The sequence below is a fragment of the Glycine max genome, chromosome 12 (genome assembly GCF_000004515.6).
Source record: "Glycine max cultivar Williams 82 chromosome 12, Glycine_max_v4.0, whole genome shotgun sequence".
NCBI classification, from domain to species: Eukaryota; Viridiplantae; Streptophyta; class Magnoliopsida; order Fabales; family Fabaceae; genus Glycine; species Glycine max.
In genome coordinates, this window is record NC_038248.2 from 23,050,257 (window position 1) to 23,066,654 (window position 16,398).

General features: G+C 33.2%; 1 protein-coding gene across 9 annotated transcripts; it reads right to left on the reverse strand.

Moving 5' to 3' along the window:
* Nucleotides 1–519: 519 nt before the first annotated feature.
* LOC100793415 (uncharacterized) lies at nucleotides 520–9,725 on the reverse strand. 9 transcript variants are annotated; one of them, XM_006592537.4, is made up of 7 exons: nucleotides 9,423–9,725; nucleotides 7,977–8,031; nucleotides 5,728–6,224; nucleotides 2,998–3,411; nucleotides 1,860–1,952; nucleotides 1,522–1,661; nucleotides 520–1,043 (listed from the first exon to the last, which is right to left on the reverse strand). In XM_006592537.4, exons 3-7 carry the CDS (start codon nucleotides 6,133–6,135, stop codon nucleotides 602–604), a joined length of 1,497 nt encoding a protein of 498 aa, XP_006592600.1. In that variant the 5' UTR covers nucleotides 6,136–6,224; nucleotides 7,977–8,031; nucleotides 9,423–9,725; the 3' UTR covers nucleotides 520–601. The 9 variants fall into 9 exon arrangements, with proteins under 9 accessions (XP_006592600.1, XP_003541141.1, XP_040863651.1 ...); XM_003541093.5 differs by having other exon boundaries at nucleotides 5,728–6,211; nucleotides 9,423–9,715; XM_041007717.1 differs by having other exon boundaries at nucleotides 8,273–9,715.
* Nucleotides 9,726–16,398: the final 6,673 nt, after the last annotated feature.

Sequence of the window (16,398 nt, forward strand, 5' to 3'; positions counted from 1 at the left end):
CTTTCCAACTGAAGGAAAAATATTGACATTTATGACAAATATCCTTAAGCAATTGAATAAAAATATGTAAACAATTTAATTAAAAAAATTATTTAATATTTCTATGGCCAAAATATTATTACTCATGACCTGAACCCTATGTAACTAGGTAACCCTTACTAAATTAGAAAATGTTAAAAAATAATTACCAATTCATAGACAAGGAACCAAACTGAACAAAACGAACCATAATGGTTTTCTCAACCTTTCAATTTGACTAAGTTTTTCTCCTGAAAAACGAGATTTTGTTTAAGGGAATTTTTGTCCAAAAAAACGAGTTTTTGTTTAAGGGAGTAGAATTCTGAATTTACTCCGAACCATCTTGCATTTTAATATCCAAATTGGCAAATTCTAGGCTAAACCTTTGCAATGATTACCGTCCAGGCTTATGACCAAATAAATTATCAGCAAAATTAACCAAAATGACAAGTGATGATTAAAAATATACATGCAAAAAAAATCACTTTAGAACATCATATATAATACTCAAAGTACGTATACCATTGAATTTTCTTTGTATTTCTCATACTACAAAACTTTACAAGCCTCCATTCCTCATAATTTATTCAATAGGAGGAGGATTAGACCACCTTCTTTTCACCTCTGATTTCCATCTCACCTCTTTGAGCTTTCCATCCAACCCATAGTCTCTCTCCATCACAAGGTTGATCCCTTCATCAGAGTACCAACCAACTCCAATACAAAGAATGCCATCCTTGTTAATGTCAACATAGCATGTCACGCCCCCAGGAAGCCATAGCATGGTCACATCCTGCATGTCAAGCCGCTCCTCCTCGCCAAAGTAGTTGGTGTTCTCGGGGAGGCTCCTCTTCTTTAGATTTTCCATACAAAGGTACACATATGGGGCAGCGTTGCCTTCTTCCGTGCTCTCCTCATCATACACAGGAGTTGCACTTACCTCAAAGACTTTCCATGACCCTGTTAGCTCTGATGGCTTGGTTCGTTTTCTTTGTGAAAATGGCTTTGCATCGAACTCCGTATCACTGGATGTAGCAGAAATTAGTTATTTTCTTAATTCAAGACATTGAAAATGACAAACTATAATATCTTATTTGAATAAACTTTACAATAAACACTTGTTGGAGAAGAAAATATTAAGATAAAAGGAATTAAGTTTCTTCCATAAAATAAAATGAACTTATAACTTCAACTTTTATAGAAACTTTCTCATTTTAACTTTCCTAGAAGCTGATTTTAACTTAAGAGAGAAACTTAATTCATTTTACATTTTTTTTACTAGTGTTTATTGAAATGTTTATCCAAAAGGACCTAAGTACATGCTCACACCAGAGAATGAGATCCATGTCATATCGCATTAAATATCATTTTAACTAATTTTTAAGTCCAATTTGTTGGGTTCACTTCACATCTCCCTGCTGCAACGTATTGAGTTTTACATAATGTAAGTAACTGCTTCATAGTTGCAAATTGGTACAATTTATAACAAAGAAGCACATGTACCTCTGGTCATCGATGGAAGCAGGACTGACCCATTCTTCTTCATACAAGGCGACTCTCAATATCTGTATATCTGAACCACCATTGATGAATTCTATGGTGTGGACAATTCGGATCCTCTTGTGGCAGCCTTTAACCAAGCACTGAAAAAAGAGAATTTGTAACAAAAAGAAATTATAACTCTTGCTGGTGGAATATTAGTTGAACATTATCTTCTCTTAAGTTAACTTGGGGATGGAGGGAGTTCAAAAATTAACAAATGCATGATCAGTGTTAATAGTCATTGACACCAGGGAAGGATCTATAAATATGATATTTTGTAAGAAGCATGCCAAACTTACTTGTTCGAACTTGAAAGTTGGTGAGATATAGTACTTTGTATCATTGTATTCACCCACTGGAATATCTATAGGACCTCGAGAATATGACCCGTCCTGGAATTTACAAAACATAATTATTTATTATTTATGATATATAATGGGAGGAACATAAATGAACTATCAAATGCTGGTCATTTGGATAATAAACAACATTAGGCATATCACATGATCGCTTTAATTATAATTTAGGGATATTAGCTCAATACTGCATGATTCAAGCAATATTACCAACAACAAAGCCTTATCCTACAAGATGAGGTCAGCTACATAGGTCATGACGCCATTCGGCAAGGTTAAAAACCAAAGTGCAGTAAATGAGATAAAAATACACTTCTCCTTACAGAGGTATCCCAAACGGCACAATCCTTCAACTCTGAAATAGTGTAGTATACTATAGTCTTAATCAGTGGAATATACAATTTCTTACATGACAAAAGGACAGTCACCGATCCCAGACAATATTGGCAACTGAAATAAGGGGGACAGTCCTCTCAGAGTAGACTTAGGCAGTCAGATCAATAGAGAACTTGGAATGTAGAAATAAGCATCTTCTATTTACAACTAGGACAAAGTTTGAAAGCCACAGAAGTGAATATTTTGCCAAAACTTCAAAGCATATGTGACTCAATGGAGACTATCCAGAACTCTATCGATTAACAGTACTGCACGAGTCCAGTGCAGCACCTGACAGAAATGCAGAGCATAGAAGTTTGGTGATACTCTTCCTCCATCCCAAATCAATCAATGAGGAAGGCATGGTAGCAAAGAGAATATACACAGGAAGGAGGTAAAAGTCTTGCCACTACTAAGTAAGAAAAGATTAAGAGACAACCTAAGCACATAATAAATATGTTTTGGCAACACAAAAAAATTTAAAAAAAAATGTTTTTTATTTAGTACTATGCAAAATTTGGAGATGTTTAACTTCATTGAACCAGGAAAAGGGTCATCTTTTTTATATTCAAAATAGTAAGAAAATAGTGTTTTGTTCTGCAGGGAAAACTACAAGACAAATACTTCAAAAAAGTTAAAGCATATCCTCATAAATAATAACTCACTTTTCATAAACAAATGTATATTAGTATGAAAAGAATCTTACTTCAAAGTAAACAAGGCCTGGTTCACAGCCCATGACATCTTCTTCCATCACATCGCTCCTTTTAAAGTCAAATGATTCAAATATAGGCAAAACATGATTAATTACATTATCGCTGGATTTGTGCTGCTTGTCTTTAGCTACATTGCTGCCTTCAATATGCTGTGGTATTTCGCCATAAGGATTCAAAGTCACCCAGTTAACCTTTCTCTGGATTTGAGATGTACGCTCACCTGAAACTGATGGTACTGCCTCTATGCGAGAAAGAGTATAGCAGTCATATAGGTGTTCATTCTTGCTACCTATTTCCATTGGTTCCATTTCAGCTGTGATGGGAGAAAACACAGCACCTACACCCTTCCAAATTCCACTGAGACTGCTAGCAAATGTATTCCAAATTGGTTTTATCACTGGTTCCTGAAACATTGTCCACTCAGTCAGTATATGTTCGTTGCAATTTGAACTAAGAATCATTTCTACAGTTTAGCGCAAATATTAATATACATAGAAAAACGAGAAGAAAGAAAACAATAATAGTGGAGTTGATTTCTACCAAATGTCTCACTAAATTTTATCCATTAAACAATTGTTGGAATTTATTCCCTCACACAGTTTCTTCTAAGAAAGAGTTTTATAAACGAAAGAAACCATCCACATTACATATGCATTCCTTACTTACAAACTTAAAATTCCCAAACTGCTGCAAAACTTAAAAGCAAGCCCCAGTATACACGGTACAAAAATCTCCTTCCAGATCTTCATATAAATAAATAAATTGAATAAACAGAGTTTTAAAGAAATATTTGAAAAACCAACAATGGTTGGCACAAGTAATAGCAACTTGTGTCTCTTAAGTGGTCCAGGATTCGAATCCTGGTTGGCTCTTGAGTATGAAATAAATCTTGTTGGGAGGGGAATACCTCACTTTGTGTGCACTCACTGTCCCCAACGAAGATTAGTAATTGCTTTCGGCAGGGATTATTTCATACCAATATGTCAACAAAAAAAAAAAGAAATATTTGAAATTTCACTCAGTTATACAAAGCTCAGGTCCCAAAACAATAAAATCAATTTACTTTCTCTGTTCTGCTCATATTATCTGCAACTGAAGCAAAACATTCAAGAGCCAAATTGAAAAGGAAATATTAAAGAAAAAAAAAACTAAGAGTATCAAGAGAAATTTAATAACTATTAAGCAGCCATTGACCCTTAAATCCTAAAAATATGAACTCAGGCAATGATGTATCCTTTTCCTTTTCATGGTTTAATCCACATATGGTGTAATCAGTCACTAATCTAATGAAGACAAAGAGACTTCCCATTATTTTTCCTAATTAAAATAGTGTAGTACACATTCTATTATTGTAAGAAAAAAAACACAAGTCAAGAACAACATCTTCATGGTTTAACATTTTAATCGTCAATAGGCTCAAAAGCAATTATATTCAGCTATGCACAGACAGATGTTCCAACTCCAAGCAATTTTTTTTTGGCAAGTTATGAAATATAAGCAAAACTAACCACTTATAAGTATAACACTACTACTCTGCAATCAAATCAATTATACTGAAACGGTATGTAAATACAAGACTTCACCAAAACAGAAGTTCTGCCACATGATTGTCATGTTTGGTAGGGACTTCCCAAAATACTAGTGTAAGACATCATACACAGAACAGTACAATGTATGATAAAACCAGAGAAAAACTCTGAAAGAATGTAATAATAGGAAGACGGAATGGAAAACAGCTAAAAACTGTTCTGTTCAATTGGTATAATTTGTGTGCACTTATTCCTTATTAACAGAAACACCATTGATCTTTATATAATACATCGCATAAAATGATTACCATTAAATCATTAATTCACTTGAACATATTTACTTCTGTTTGCACAATATCCTTTTGGCCAACATTCACCAAAATGACCCAAGGATGTTGTTCTTGGTTGCTTCCATTCACTTACACCAGAAGAATTATTCGATTCTCAACTCTCTCGAGCACTTATTCATTACATTCATTTTAACCCTACTTAATCAATTCCTATGTCCTCAACTAACTCCCTCATACAATGTTGCCATCTTCTATCAAAGTAAGAACAAACACACAAAAACAAAGGGTGAGTAGAGAAAATAATATATACCCCACAAAAGCAAACTGCCAACAAATATCTGAAAGCACAATATCCACTATTTTAAACTAGTATGTTCACACAGAAGGCACAAGCATTATTCATGTTTCTCTATCCACAATCATACACTACCTACTTATTCCTTTCATTGTTAACAAAATCTCAGCATTCATATACATTCATAGTCCATTCACCAACCCAAGCACAATTTTAGGGGAGAAAAAGTTTCCATTCTCATCCATAAACCTACCCAACCCCAACCCCACACCAATTCTCTTCCTCAGAGAAACCAAAAGTGAACAATTTTGCATCAAAATTGCAAATTCAAAGAGACCCATTGAGGAAATGGGTGCCTAAGTCTGAAGAACAATATCAACCTCCACCAACATAGTATTGTTAACAAAATCTCAGCATTCATATACATCGATAGACCATTCACCAATTTAAACACAAATTTAAAGGAAAAAAAAGGGTTCCATTTTCATCCATAAACCTACCAAATCCCAAACATCCACACCAATTCTCTTTCCTAGACAAAACAAAAGCCAACAACTTTGCATCAAAATTGCAAATTCAAATTGACCCAAGTTAGGAAAAGTGTACCTGAGTCTGAAGAACAGTCTCAACCTCAACCAGCATAGCCCCAGAGACAATAACCCTTCCACCCTTTGGGCCCTTCCTCCTCACTACCCTCCTCCCTCTCTGCTTCCTCCTTTTCTCCTTCTGAGAAGAAGACGCCTTGGCAAGCTCATTATCAATGCTCCACACATTGTCCTTGTTGCCCCTCACCCTCACACCCTCTTTGGGGTAATCATTCCTCTTGTGGTTGTTTGGCCTGTAATCTTGAGCTGTTATAAGCCTTGTGGAACATGATGGCTTGGGCAAGAAGCCAAGAGGGGGAAGGGAATTGTGGGTGGAAGAGAGGGTGTGGTGGAAGCCAAGGTGGTGGTGGTGGTGGTGGTGTGTCGTGAAGAAGGTCTTGTTGAGGTAAAGGGAAGAAGGGGATTGCATGTTTGTGACTTGTGTGCTAGGAATTTAGTACTACACAAAACCAGTTTTTTTGGAGCTTGCGCTGGTACAAAGTAACCTAGTAGAGTGCACTGTGATTAACAATTAGCATTAGCAAGCCAAAGCAAAAAAGTATTTTTTTGGAAAAATAAATAAATAAATTGTGGGTACATTTTTTTCTCTTTTAGATCAGCAATAAGAATACTTGAGACAGGATATTTGGGAAAATCAGCTTATAATTGGATGAGGAAGACAGCAGTTGAGGGGAAGATCAGGCTTTTGAGGAGCTGTGGAGATTGAAGGTGCCACTTAAATATGGGGTGTTTGCTTGGAGGCTGCTTAGAAATAGGCTGCCTACTAAAGCAAACTTACATAGGAGACAAGTCCAGCTTTTGGACAGGAGATGCCTATTTTGCACAAACATGGAAGAGGAGGCAGGACACATGTTCTTCCATTGCAGCAAAGTTATACCTATTTGGTGGGAAACATTATCCTGGGTGAAGAAGTCTACAGCCTTACCGTATGATCCAAGACATCATTTCCTACACCATGAATCTATATTGAATGAGGGGACTAGGGATAATAGATGGAAGTGTTGGTGGTTGGCGGTGACATGGACAATTTGGCAGCAAAGGAACAAGACGATATTCTCCAATGAATCAAATGAATCTTTTGACAGCAACAAAGTTATGGAAGACGCAGCTTTTCTGTTATGGACATGGCTGAGGCATTTGGAGAAAGATTTCTCAATGCATTTCAATCAATGGACTTGTAATCTTAGAGCAGGAATTTTGTATCAGTAATGATTGACAACATAGCTTATCAATACATCTTCCTAATATGTTCTGCCTGGTTATGGTTCCAATCTAGACTCTATTTAGTCTAAGTCGGAACCATTCATCGGGTACCTCTGGTACTCTTTTATCTATATAAAAAGTATTATCTTTGCTGATAAAAAAAAAAAATGCTTGTGTGTCTCACACTCAGCTGAAATTTTCATACATATATATAATATGACCAAAGGTCAACAAGTACATGAGATAGGAGGGAGCAGACTGCAACCCTCTGACCAAAAGAACTACAGCAGCAAAGAAGAGAGAAAAGAGAGATTTAAAATATATAAAATAATAACACAAAGGTACATATAAGACACATGAAAAACATATATTAATCTAACAAGAATTTTATATATAGTAGATAGAGGTATAAGAATTTTAAATAAATAAATTGTGGGTACATGACTACATATGAAATGATACTTTAGCTATGGTAACAAAACAAAAAACATATGGAATGGTATTTTAATTTTAATGAGTTTTTTATTGCTCCATGTTTAAACCAGAACAAATAGCTAGAGTTACATAAGCACCTTTTTTAATTACAGAGTGCATGATATTGCACATTTTCTATCTCTGTTCTCAAGAAAAATTACATGAACATATTCCCCTTAAATTAAATTGTACAAAAAAAATATGCAAATTCCAGACAATCTCACAACTCATTGTCCTATGAAAATTCTCTGATAGATTAATCATTAGCCAAGAAGATATGCCACTAGAAACACGCTAGTTTTATCATACAGGACTAAAACCTTTTTAGCAAGCAAATTATTGCTGACAAGTCTTAGTTTAAAATATCTTCTGAGGCCAAAGACATGCTCAAATGAAAATTTCCTTATAGTAAGATATGTCTTAAACCATGAGATCTATGATGTGATATCTCACTAGTACTCAATTTTTAACAATCTTAACTGACTAAGAAAATGCCATTTTTGAAAGCTCCATCCATAGGAAATTTAATAAGCAGAAAAATGGAGGAATTTTTTTAACTAGAATTACAATTACCTATCTGCCAGAGATATTGAGATTACCACTGCTGCTAATTTGCTTAAAAATATTCCTGCCACAATGCATGCAAAACTCCATTAACAAACTAGATCATCAAAGCATTAGATTACAAATATTGACTCTGACGATAAAGTACATAATACTGTTCTCTTTTAATAAATCTTAATTGGTGATAGCATGTGCCAAATGATAAAAAATAGAAGCATATTAAAACTTAGAAACATTGCCCTCAAAAGAATTTATTCAGCTTTAAAATATATGAAACACACAGACATAGACAACAACACACTTACAAAGTAAGGAAATCATAAAAACACATCAAAATTCACATTGTAGAGACCCTGGTGAACGAGAGCTACACTAAAGTGCATGAACCTGGAGGAATTGACGCCATTGCTATTCGTACAGTTTGGAAACGAGTCCTAGTGAAAGAAGATTTGGAAAGAAGATTCACAAACCCTAACAAAAGTGATAGAAACCCTGTAGGTGTTTGTATTTGTGTATATGCTTTGGTAGATAACTAGATATATTAGGAATAGATGAATAGGTAAAAACAGTTCATTTTTTTTTCTTATGGGAAATAGTAACATCTATTATCTATCTATTTATATTTCTATTCTATTTTATTTATATTAAAAGAAGGTTTTCATATAAAAGGCAGATGCCACATGACAACCTCCTATTTATTCTCTTCGTATTAAATGCAATTGATCCAATTTTTTATTCAAAATAATAATTTATAAATACAATCAATTTCATTTTTTTTATGTCAAATATAGTAATTAACAATTCTAATTCAATTCATCAATTAAATCATGAAATCATAAATGGATTTTATCAATGTTCCAAATGTTAAGCAATGTTATTTATAATTATGGTAATTATGATTTTTTTATTAATAACGTGTACCTTTAACCCAATGTTATCAGACTCGGATGGGTCATCAACTCACTCAGGGTGCTGGGTCACGGGTTGACCTAATGAACCAATAATTGACCCACATGACTAGGTCTATATTAAAAAATATATTAAATCATTCATAACTTGTAAAAATATACAACCTTACTCCGAATGAATTTTTTATGTTACTTACAATGCACAACCTTTTACTAACATAGCGATGTTCTATATTCTGGAAATGCAAACAGTAGGTAGAGCATAGAACTGGAACCTAATTCCTAACTTATGTTCTTAACAGTTGGGAGTGTTCCTTTTTCTATTCAGTATGCTGACTTTCTTTTTTGTTTTCACGCATCAATATTATTCAGAATCACTAGACAATTTGAGACTTGAATTATCTTAAAATAAATTCATAAAATAAATTCAAATAATACAATATCAAGGAGAATAGAACTGCACATCTCAAATCCAAATATAAAACAGAAGGGTTCAACAAATATTCAGAACCACATAACATACAATTGGAACAGAGCAGTAACATACATAACTAATTAGGATTCGGAGTTTCGATAAGGGTTCAACAGAGGGGTTCGAGAACTTTCAAACAGAGCAAAGCACAGAAAGTTTCAAAGCTCGAGCCTGTTTCCGTCGTCCCAAACGCTGCAGTTTCTGGAGGCCCACTGGCGTTGCCGGCGACGGAGCTGCTGCAGTGAGGTGCGGCGCGTTGCTGCGGTGAGGTGCGGCGCTTTGCTGCGGAGAGATGCGGCGCCAGCGAGGGTAACGCTTCAACTGAGAACCGACCTCTAATAACTATGCTTTATCCCATTCTATGTATTACATTACATGATTTTACAACCCATTTTGTAATTTATTCTATAATATAATTATGTAATATTATATTAGTTTTAAATATATTTTTTTACGGTATTAAATATTGTGTGATTCTATTATATTATTTTGTGAAATATTTTTATAATTATAGTAATATTAATATATTTAATAATAATGGTAAAGTTCTTTATAAATATGATAATATGAAGAAAAAAAATTTACAATTAATTATTTGTATAATTCGGATAATTTTATATGAAATGTTTTTTATAATAATTTAATTATTATAGGATAAACTATATTTTTAGTGTTTAAATTTTTAACATTTTTTTATTTAGTCCCTAAGTTAGTAGTTGATTAGTCAAAATCCTTCATCCTTTTTCGTATTTTAGTCTCTTTTTTTTTCTATTTTGATTGTTAAATAATGACGTATCATTAATTATATTATGTTTAGTAACATTTGTTTCTAGCAATTCAAAACATTAGAAATTGTTTGGGTTAAAATCTTTTAAAAGGATTAAATAATTTCTTGCTGCTTTTAACTATCACAAACAAATTGCTACATCTTTAAAAAAAATCTACAGACCTGAAAAATCAAACTCTGGACGTTCAATAGAGTAATAAATCCAATTCGACCTTATTAAGCCAACTAAAAGCACAAATTGCTTCCCAATATATTGATCTCGTAATTAATTGGAAGACACAAAAATTAATAGGATCGAATTGGAAAAAATGCTTAGAATGGTTGGTTGACACAGGTTAAAAAAAAATAATTGCTGCACCTTCCTTGCTCGTCCCTTCTCAAATTTCGTGCCTAGTGACTAGAGTTGAAAATTAGTAATTTTTAGTGGAAAACTAAATTAGTTTTCACTTTATTTTCCACCTTCCTTAGAAAAGTTATCCGATGTGGGATTTGTGTCTTCCTCAAATAATTTTGTTATCAACAACTTGTCTTTTTTGTTATGTGACCACTTGTTTAGGAGAGAGATATGACAAAGGAACATTGCTTTTGTGACTCTCTACTCCACTACTTGTATGATTGATTTTGTCACCGATGACATTCTCATTGTCTTTACCTTTGTACACTTGAAATTCAAATACTAGAATAATTTCACAACATACATTAAGAGGAAAATTCAAATATTAGAATATTCTATTGAGTGAATCAATCTTGAGATACTTTCATGTGCATGCAAAACAATGTGGACGTTTAGCTAACTAAAAATAAATTATTTGTGTAAGTTAGGTATACCCTTTTGGATGCGTAAAGATACTCAGTACATAAGTACTAGTTTTCACAAACCATTAGACGCTTGTTTAATAACACCACATTGGATGTTGAGTAAAATGGTTAATAAAGACAAAATTCAGTACACTTTGGATGATAACTTGTAAAAGCATAAAGATAAGGAATTTTAGCATTTGAGCTTACATATATCAAGTGTGTCATGTTCCACTTCACATAAACCATTAGTCCATCAACATTTTATATTGTTGCTATCATCAAATTTATGACTATTTAGAATCATCCAAATATGTCATATTGGAATGTCTAGATCTAACAGTATCATTTGATAGTACATACTTGACTTAAAGATACAATAATGCCCTTTTCTTCTTTTGTTGGAGTGAACCACCATGGACAATCCATATTGTGTAGGTGTGGTTTATCATCAAAAGAAGACATAAAGACATATGTGTGATTGTTTAAGTCATGGTTGGAATGCATGCATGAGAAAGCTCTGAAAGCATTAATTACATATCAATGTTGGTCTATTTAAGCAGCGGTGGCGAAGGTATTCCCTGAATATCATCATTGTTTTTTCCTATGGCATATCATGAAAAAGGTTCCTAAGAAATTAAGTGGGTTGACTCAATATAAAGAAATAAAGAAAACCTTAAAAGTCATTTATGTATGATTTAGTGGAGCTAAACAAATTTATTGATGGTTGTCATAAAATGATTGAGGATTTTGGTCTATAAGAAAATTAATGGTTAAACTCCTTATTTTTTTATCGTGGTCATTGGATACCAATATATGTTAAATCAATATTTTGGGCAGGGATGTCTAAACCCAACAAAATGAAAGTGTGAATGCATTTTTTGATGGGTATGGTAACTCAAAAACCTCAGTGAGGCAATTTGTTGAGCAATATGATAGTGCTTTAAAAATCAAGGTGGAGAAAGAGAACAAGATTGATTTTGACTCTCTTAGTTCATCTTTTCAATTGATAACAGGTTGCTACTTTGAAAAGCAATTCCAAGAGGCTTATACCAATGAGATTTTTAAGTTGTTTCAAGATGAGTTGCATGTTATGTTTTTATTTTTTTTGCAATTTCACATTTTTTAGAGTTGGTGGTCCAATATCTATATTCAATGTTATTGATATTAAAGAAGGAAATGATGGATATCACAAAGAAAGATTTGCTTACATGGTTCAATATAATGATGTGGAGTTTGATGTTCGATGTTCTTATTATTTGTTTGAATTTAGGAGTATAATTTGTAAGCATATTGCAAATATCATGATTGAAAAGAATGTGAAAGAGATCCCCTCCTGGTGAGCAACCACAATTATGTAAAGCACAACCATAATTATGTGCTAAATTTTTATGATGAGATTAGTGAGCAAGGTGTGGAATTTGATAGGTTGTGTGCCAACCTTTATGAAGTTTCCCATTTGGCCAATTCAAGAGTAAAGTATGATTTTTTTATGAGATAGATAGATGAAGTAAAGGAAAACTTGATGATATGGGTTGTGAGATTAGTAAAGGAAAAGCAACTGAATCAAGTAAAAAATTATTGTCTCCCTTGAAAGTGCGCAACAAAGGTCGTCCACCATCTAAGAGAAAGGAGTCCAAAATAATTAAACATGTTTGTTATTTATTTTTTGTATAGGGTATTTGAATACAATAAGTAATTTATATCATATCAAATTACATATCAATGGAGCAAAAGAAGACATTGAATAAAGTCACACAAGTCTACCATGTTTGAACATAACTAGTGAAATGGTAATATATTAAGGTTTTTGTTTCTTTTGAATCAGAGCTTTTTTTTTGTGTTCATATTGGTTGGATAATCACATGTTCATCACGAATATTATTGTATTTTATTTATATCAATAGTTATGATTGGCTAACTTGGAAAATGTGTTAATAGGTGTATCAACCATTTTGGAAAATAGCCTCTATGATAGAGAAGATTTGATTTCAATCACTAATGATAAAGTAATATGTAAGAGTCATTTTATACTGCTTGGTTCATAATGATTAACTAGTTGATTATTCTAACTCTTGCTAATTTTTTATTTTTTATTTTCATGTTTAACATGAATGTTATGATTGCTTCAAGTATTGATATACCTAAGTACAAGATTTGCTAAAGTTCTTTACCATAAAATTCTTTATAAAGTGAATCTCTAAAGATATCTTTGCCAATGATTTGAGTAGGAATAATTTGCCCATATAATTTGTTAATTGTTTCCAGTTATTTTTATTAATTGAAAGTCATATCCCAATAAATCAGTAAAGTGTCTAGATCTAGATAAAATGATCCCAGAGTGTGTCTAATGAGAATCCCAAAGCTGACCAAATATAGGGACCTATATGACCAGGAGTAGGACCAAACAATCAGAAGATATCTTCCAACAAATGGTAACAATCATACTTGACAAGGCCCAAATGGAGAAGGACAAAAGCCTAGAGGCACTCCTAAGAATCTTGATTGTTGAAGGCCCAAAATAATTTGAAGGCCCATATCAAATATTTTTCTCTTTTTGTAATTTAAATTAAATAAATTGGTGCCTTTTCAGCTGCACCTCAACTACACTATATGTGTTGAACTCATTTTGAAGAAAAGGAACTTTTGGCATTTTGAGAAAATACATGTGTATTTTGTGAGAGCTTCTCTCTGGGTTCCTTGTTGAACCAATCTCGGGCTTATCAAGGTTGAACCCTTGTGGCGTCTACCCTTGACTTATCTTCCATCTCTAGAGGTGGCATCATCTGATTCCTTGACCTGTAATAAGTGACCCACTCCTAATAAGGATCACATCAGTGTCTCCATATCCATTTCCTCTTTGGTTTAATGATCCCAGAGTGTGTCTTGCAGCAAGTTAATTCATAAAAGCCCTCAGTAACAATAATAACTCTGTATTACGAATGTAATTAGCAATTTTGAAGCAATTGTTTGTAACATTATATTTTGTTGAGATACAATAGTTGTTTGCTCCCACTAAGAAACCATTAATTACATCAGTAAAATTCACAAAACCCAACCCGTGTGGTTGTCATAAATCCTTCAAATTCACAAGAGTCACTTTACTACATTCCCATTCCTAACACAATTGAAAAAAAAAATCCTCCATTTTTATTGTTTCTCAATATGAGTGAGTATTATAAATAATGCAAGATGTGCAAAGTAGCACAAAGAACACATATGCATGCAATCAAGCAACAAATGTAAACCAATAAACTTCCAAATCCTTCCTAAAATACCTATTAGACCACCTACAACATTGAAACCATTTGTGTAACAAGAAAAAAAGCTCAGATCTTATCATCTACATCTACATTAATAGAAATGCATATACAAAGATTCATGCTAACTGTGTAACAAACTTTCAAACATACTGACCAGACCCAACCCATGTGTGCTACTTCCTATTAAATCCCATAGAACTTGCTCTTCCGAATGAACACCACTTTGATCTTTGTAGGCATCCTAACTTCAAACTCTGCATTTCCTTCATACATTTATCCATTTAGCCACAAATTCCATCTTTGATTGTTGCCCTTACATCCATTTGCATCCTCCAAAATCAAGATCTCCATTTTATTCCAACTTGTTGTTATAATAAACCCTCAAGTTGCTATGAACATTCTTAAATTGGACCAGCAATGGATCATATACTGATATTGAAATGAAACCACTGCTACAAACCATTGTCAATCACTGTCAAAACAACCAGATTGTCCTTTATGGTCACACTGTGACTTATGGCCCATCGATTGAGTTGAAGCCTTTTGGCGTTGCAAGGTTGTCGCGAATAAGAGTAGAGACCTAGGACTTGTAGGTAAGAAGATGGTCGACATTGAATTAAGCAATGAAGGGTTTCAAAACCTCATTACCAATGGAAGAGAGGTGGGTTTGGACGATGGTGGGGAGCTTCTTGGTGTCGAGGTAGGAAAGGACGCAAAGTGTGAGGTTTACCATCTGGAGGTCTTTTGGGTGCCTTTGCGGATGGTGGAGTCGAGGATTCCACTAGAGGAAGAGAGGATGGTGCGCTACTTTTCGTCAACGATGTAGATGGAGGAAGAGAGGATGTCACTAGTTCTCCTTGGTGCAAATATGATGTTATAAAAAAAGTACACGAATAGCTTTTAAAAGGGAAAAGTTGGAAAGAAAAACCTTTTTTAAGGATAAATAGCCTTTTTCGTTCCTGAATGTGTAGAACAATGACAAATTCATCTCCAAAATATGAAAATTCAAATTTTAGTCCCTGAAAGTGAAAAAAGTGTGACAAATCCATCAATCTTTCATCCGTTACTGTTAATGAAAGAGTTTACGGGACACATTCAGGGATGAATTTGTTAGCGCTCTACACATTTAGGGACGAAAATGGCTATTTACCCAAAATATAATTTAATCTTTATCTTCCCCATTTTTTAATCGTTGCAAGCATTACATTACAATAAATAATTAAAAAATTAGGAAAACAAGCATAAGTTAGAACAAACATAATAATAAGTATAATATTGATTAATAAGCATAATCTATCTGTTGCTATAAAATTTCTATTGTGACAACATAGTTAGTGACAAAATCAAGTTGGGTCTCATTTTTTTTTTGTAAGGATTAACTTAATGGCTATGTATTTTTTTTAATATCATATTTTGGGTAAAGTACTAACACATTAGAAATTTTAGAATAATAGACAGATCATGTTTATTAATCAATATTATGCTTATTATTATGTTTGTTCTAACTTATGTTTACTTTAATATATTTTTAATATTTATTGTAATATTATGCTTGCAACGGTTAAAAAAGGAGAAATATAAGATTAAATTATATTTTGGGAAAATAATCATTTTCGTCCCTCAATGTGTAGAGCACTGACAAATTTGTCCCTAAATGTGCCACATAGGCTCTTTCATTAACGGTAATGGACAAAAGTTAATGGATGGATAGATTTGTCACACTTTTTTCACTTTTAAGGACTAAAATTTGAATTTTCATTTTTTGGGGACGAATATGTCAGCGCTCCACGCATTCAGGGATGAAAATGATTATTTACTCTTCTTTTAATGGTTAAGATTATTTTATATTTTATAATTTTACAAATTGGCAATTGCCATTGAATAGACCAGTCACTACTACAAAACAAGCATTTAATGACGATTAATAAAGGCATTCAACCACGGTTCCAAATCGTCTTTATATCGAATGTCGTTAAAAGTTGAGACCTTTAACGACGGTTATAAAACACCCGTTATAGAAAGTCAAACTTTCTAAGAAAGTCTTAGACACACAACCTTCTAAGATGTTTGCTAACAACTATCTTAGAAAATATCTCTTCTAAGACAGTTCTTATCTCGGATCGTCTTAGAAAATTTTAGAAAAAATACTTTTTAAGACGATTATTAGCAAATAACCGTCTTAGAAAGTTGTCTGTCTAAGACT

What these genes read in the sequence shown, in the direction of transcription:
- LOC100793415 (XM_006592537.4), bottom strand. Translation starts at nt 6,135, where the DNA reads ATGCAATCCCCTTCTTCCCTTTACCTCAACAAGACCTTCTTCACGACA. An exon ending in AGACTGTTCTTCAGACTCAG is followed by an intron (nt 3,412 to 5,727) that starts GTACACTTTTCC and finishes ACAATGTTTCAG; the next exon opens with GAACCAGTGATAAAACCAAT. An exon ending in CAGGCCTTGTTTACTTTGAA is followed by an intron (nt 1,953 to 2,997) that starts GTAAGATTCTTT and finishes TGTAAATTCCAG; the next exon opens with GACGGGTCATATTCTCGAGG.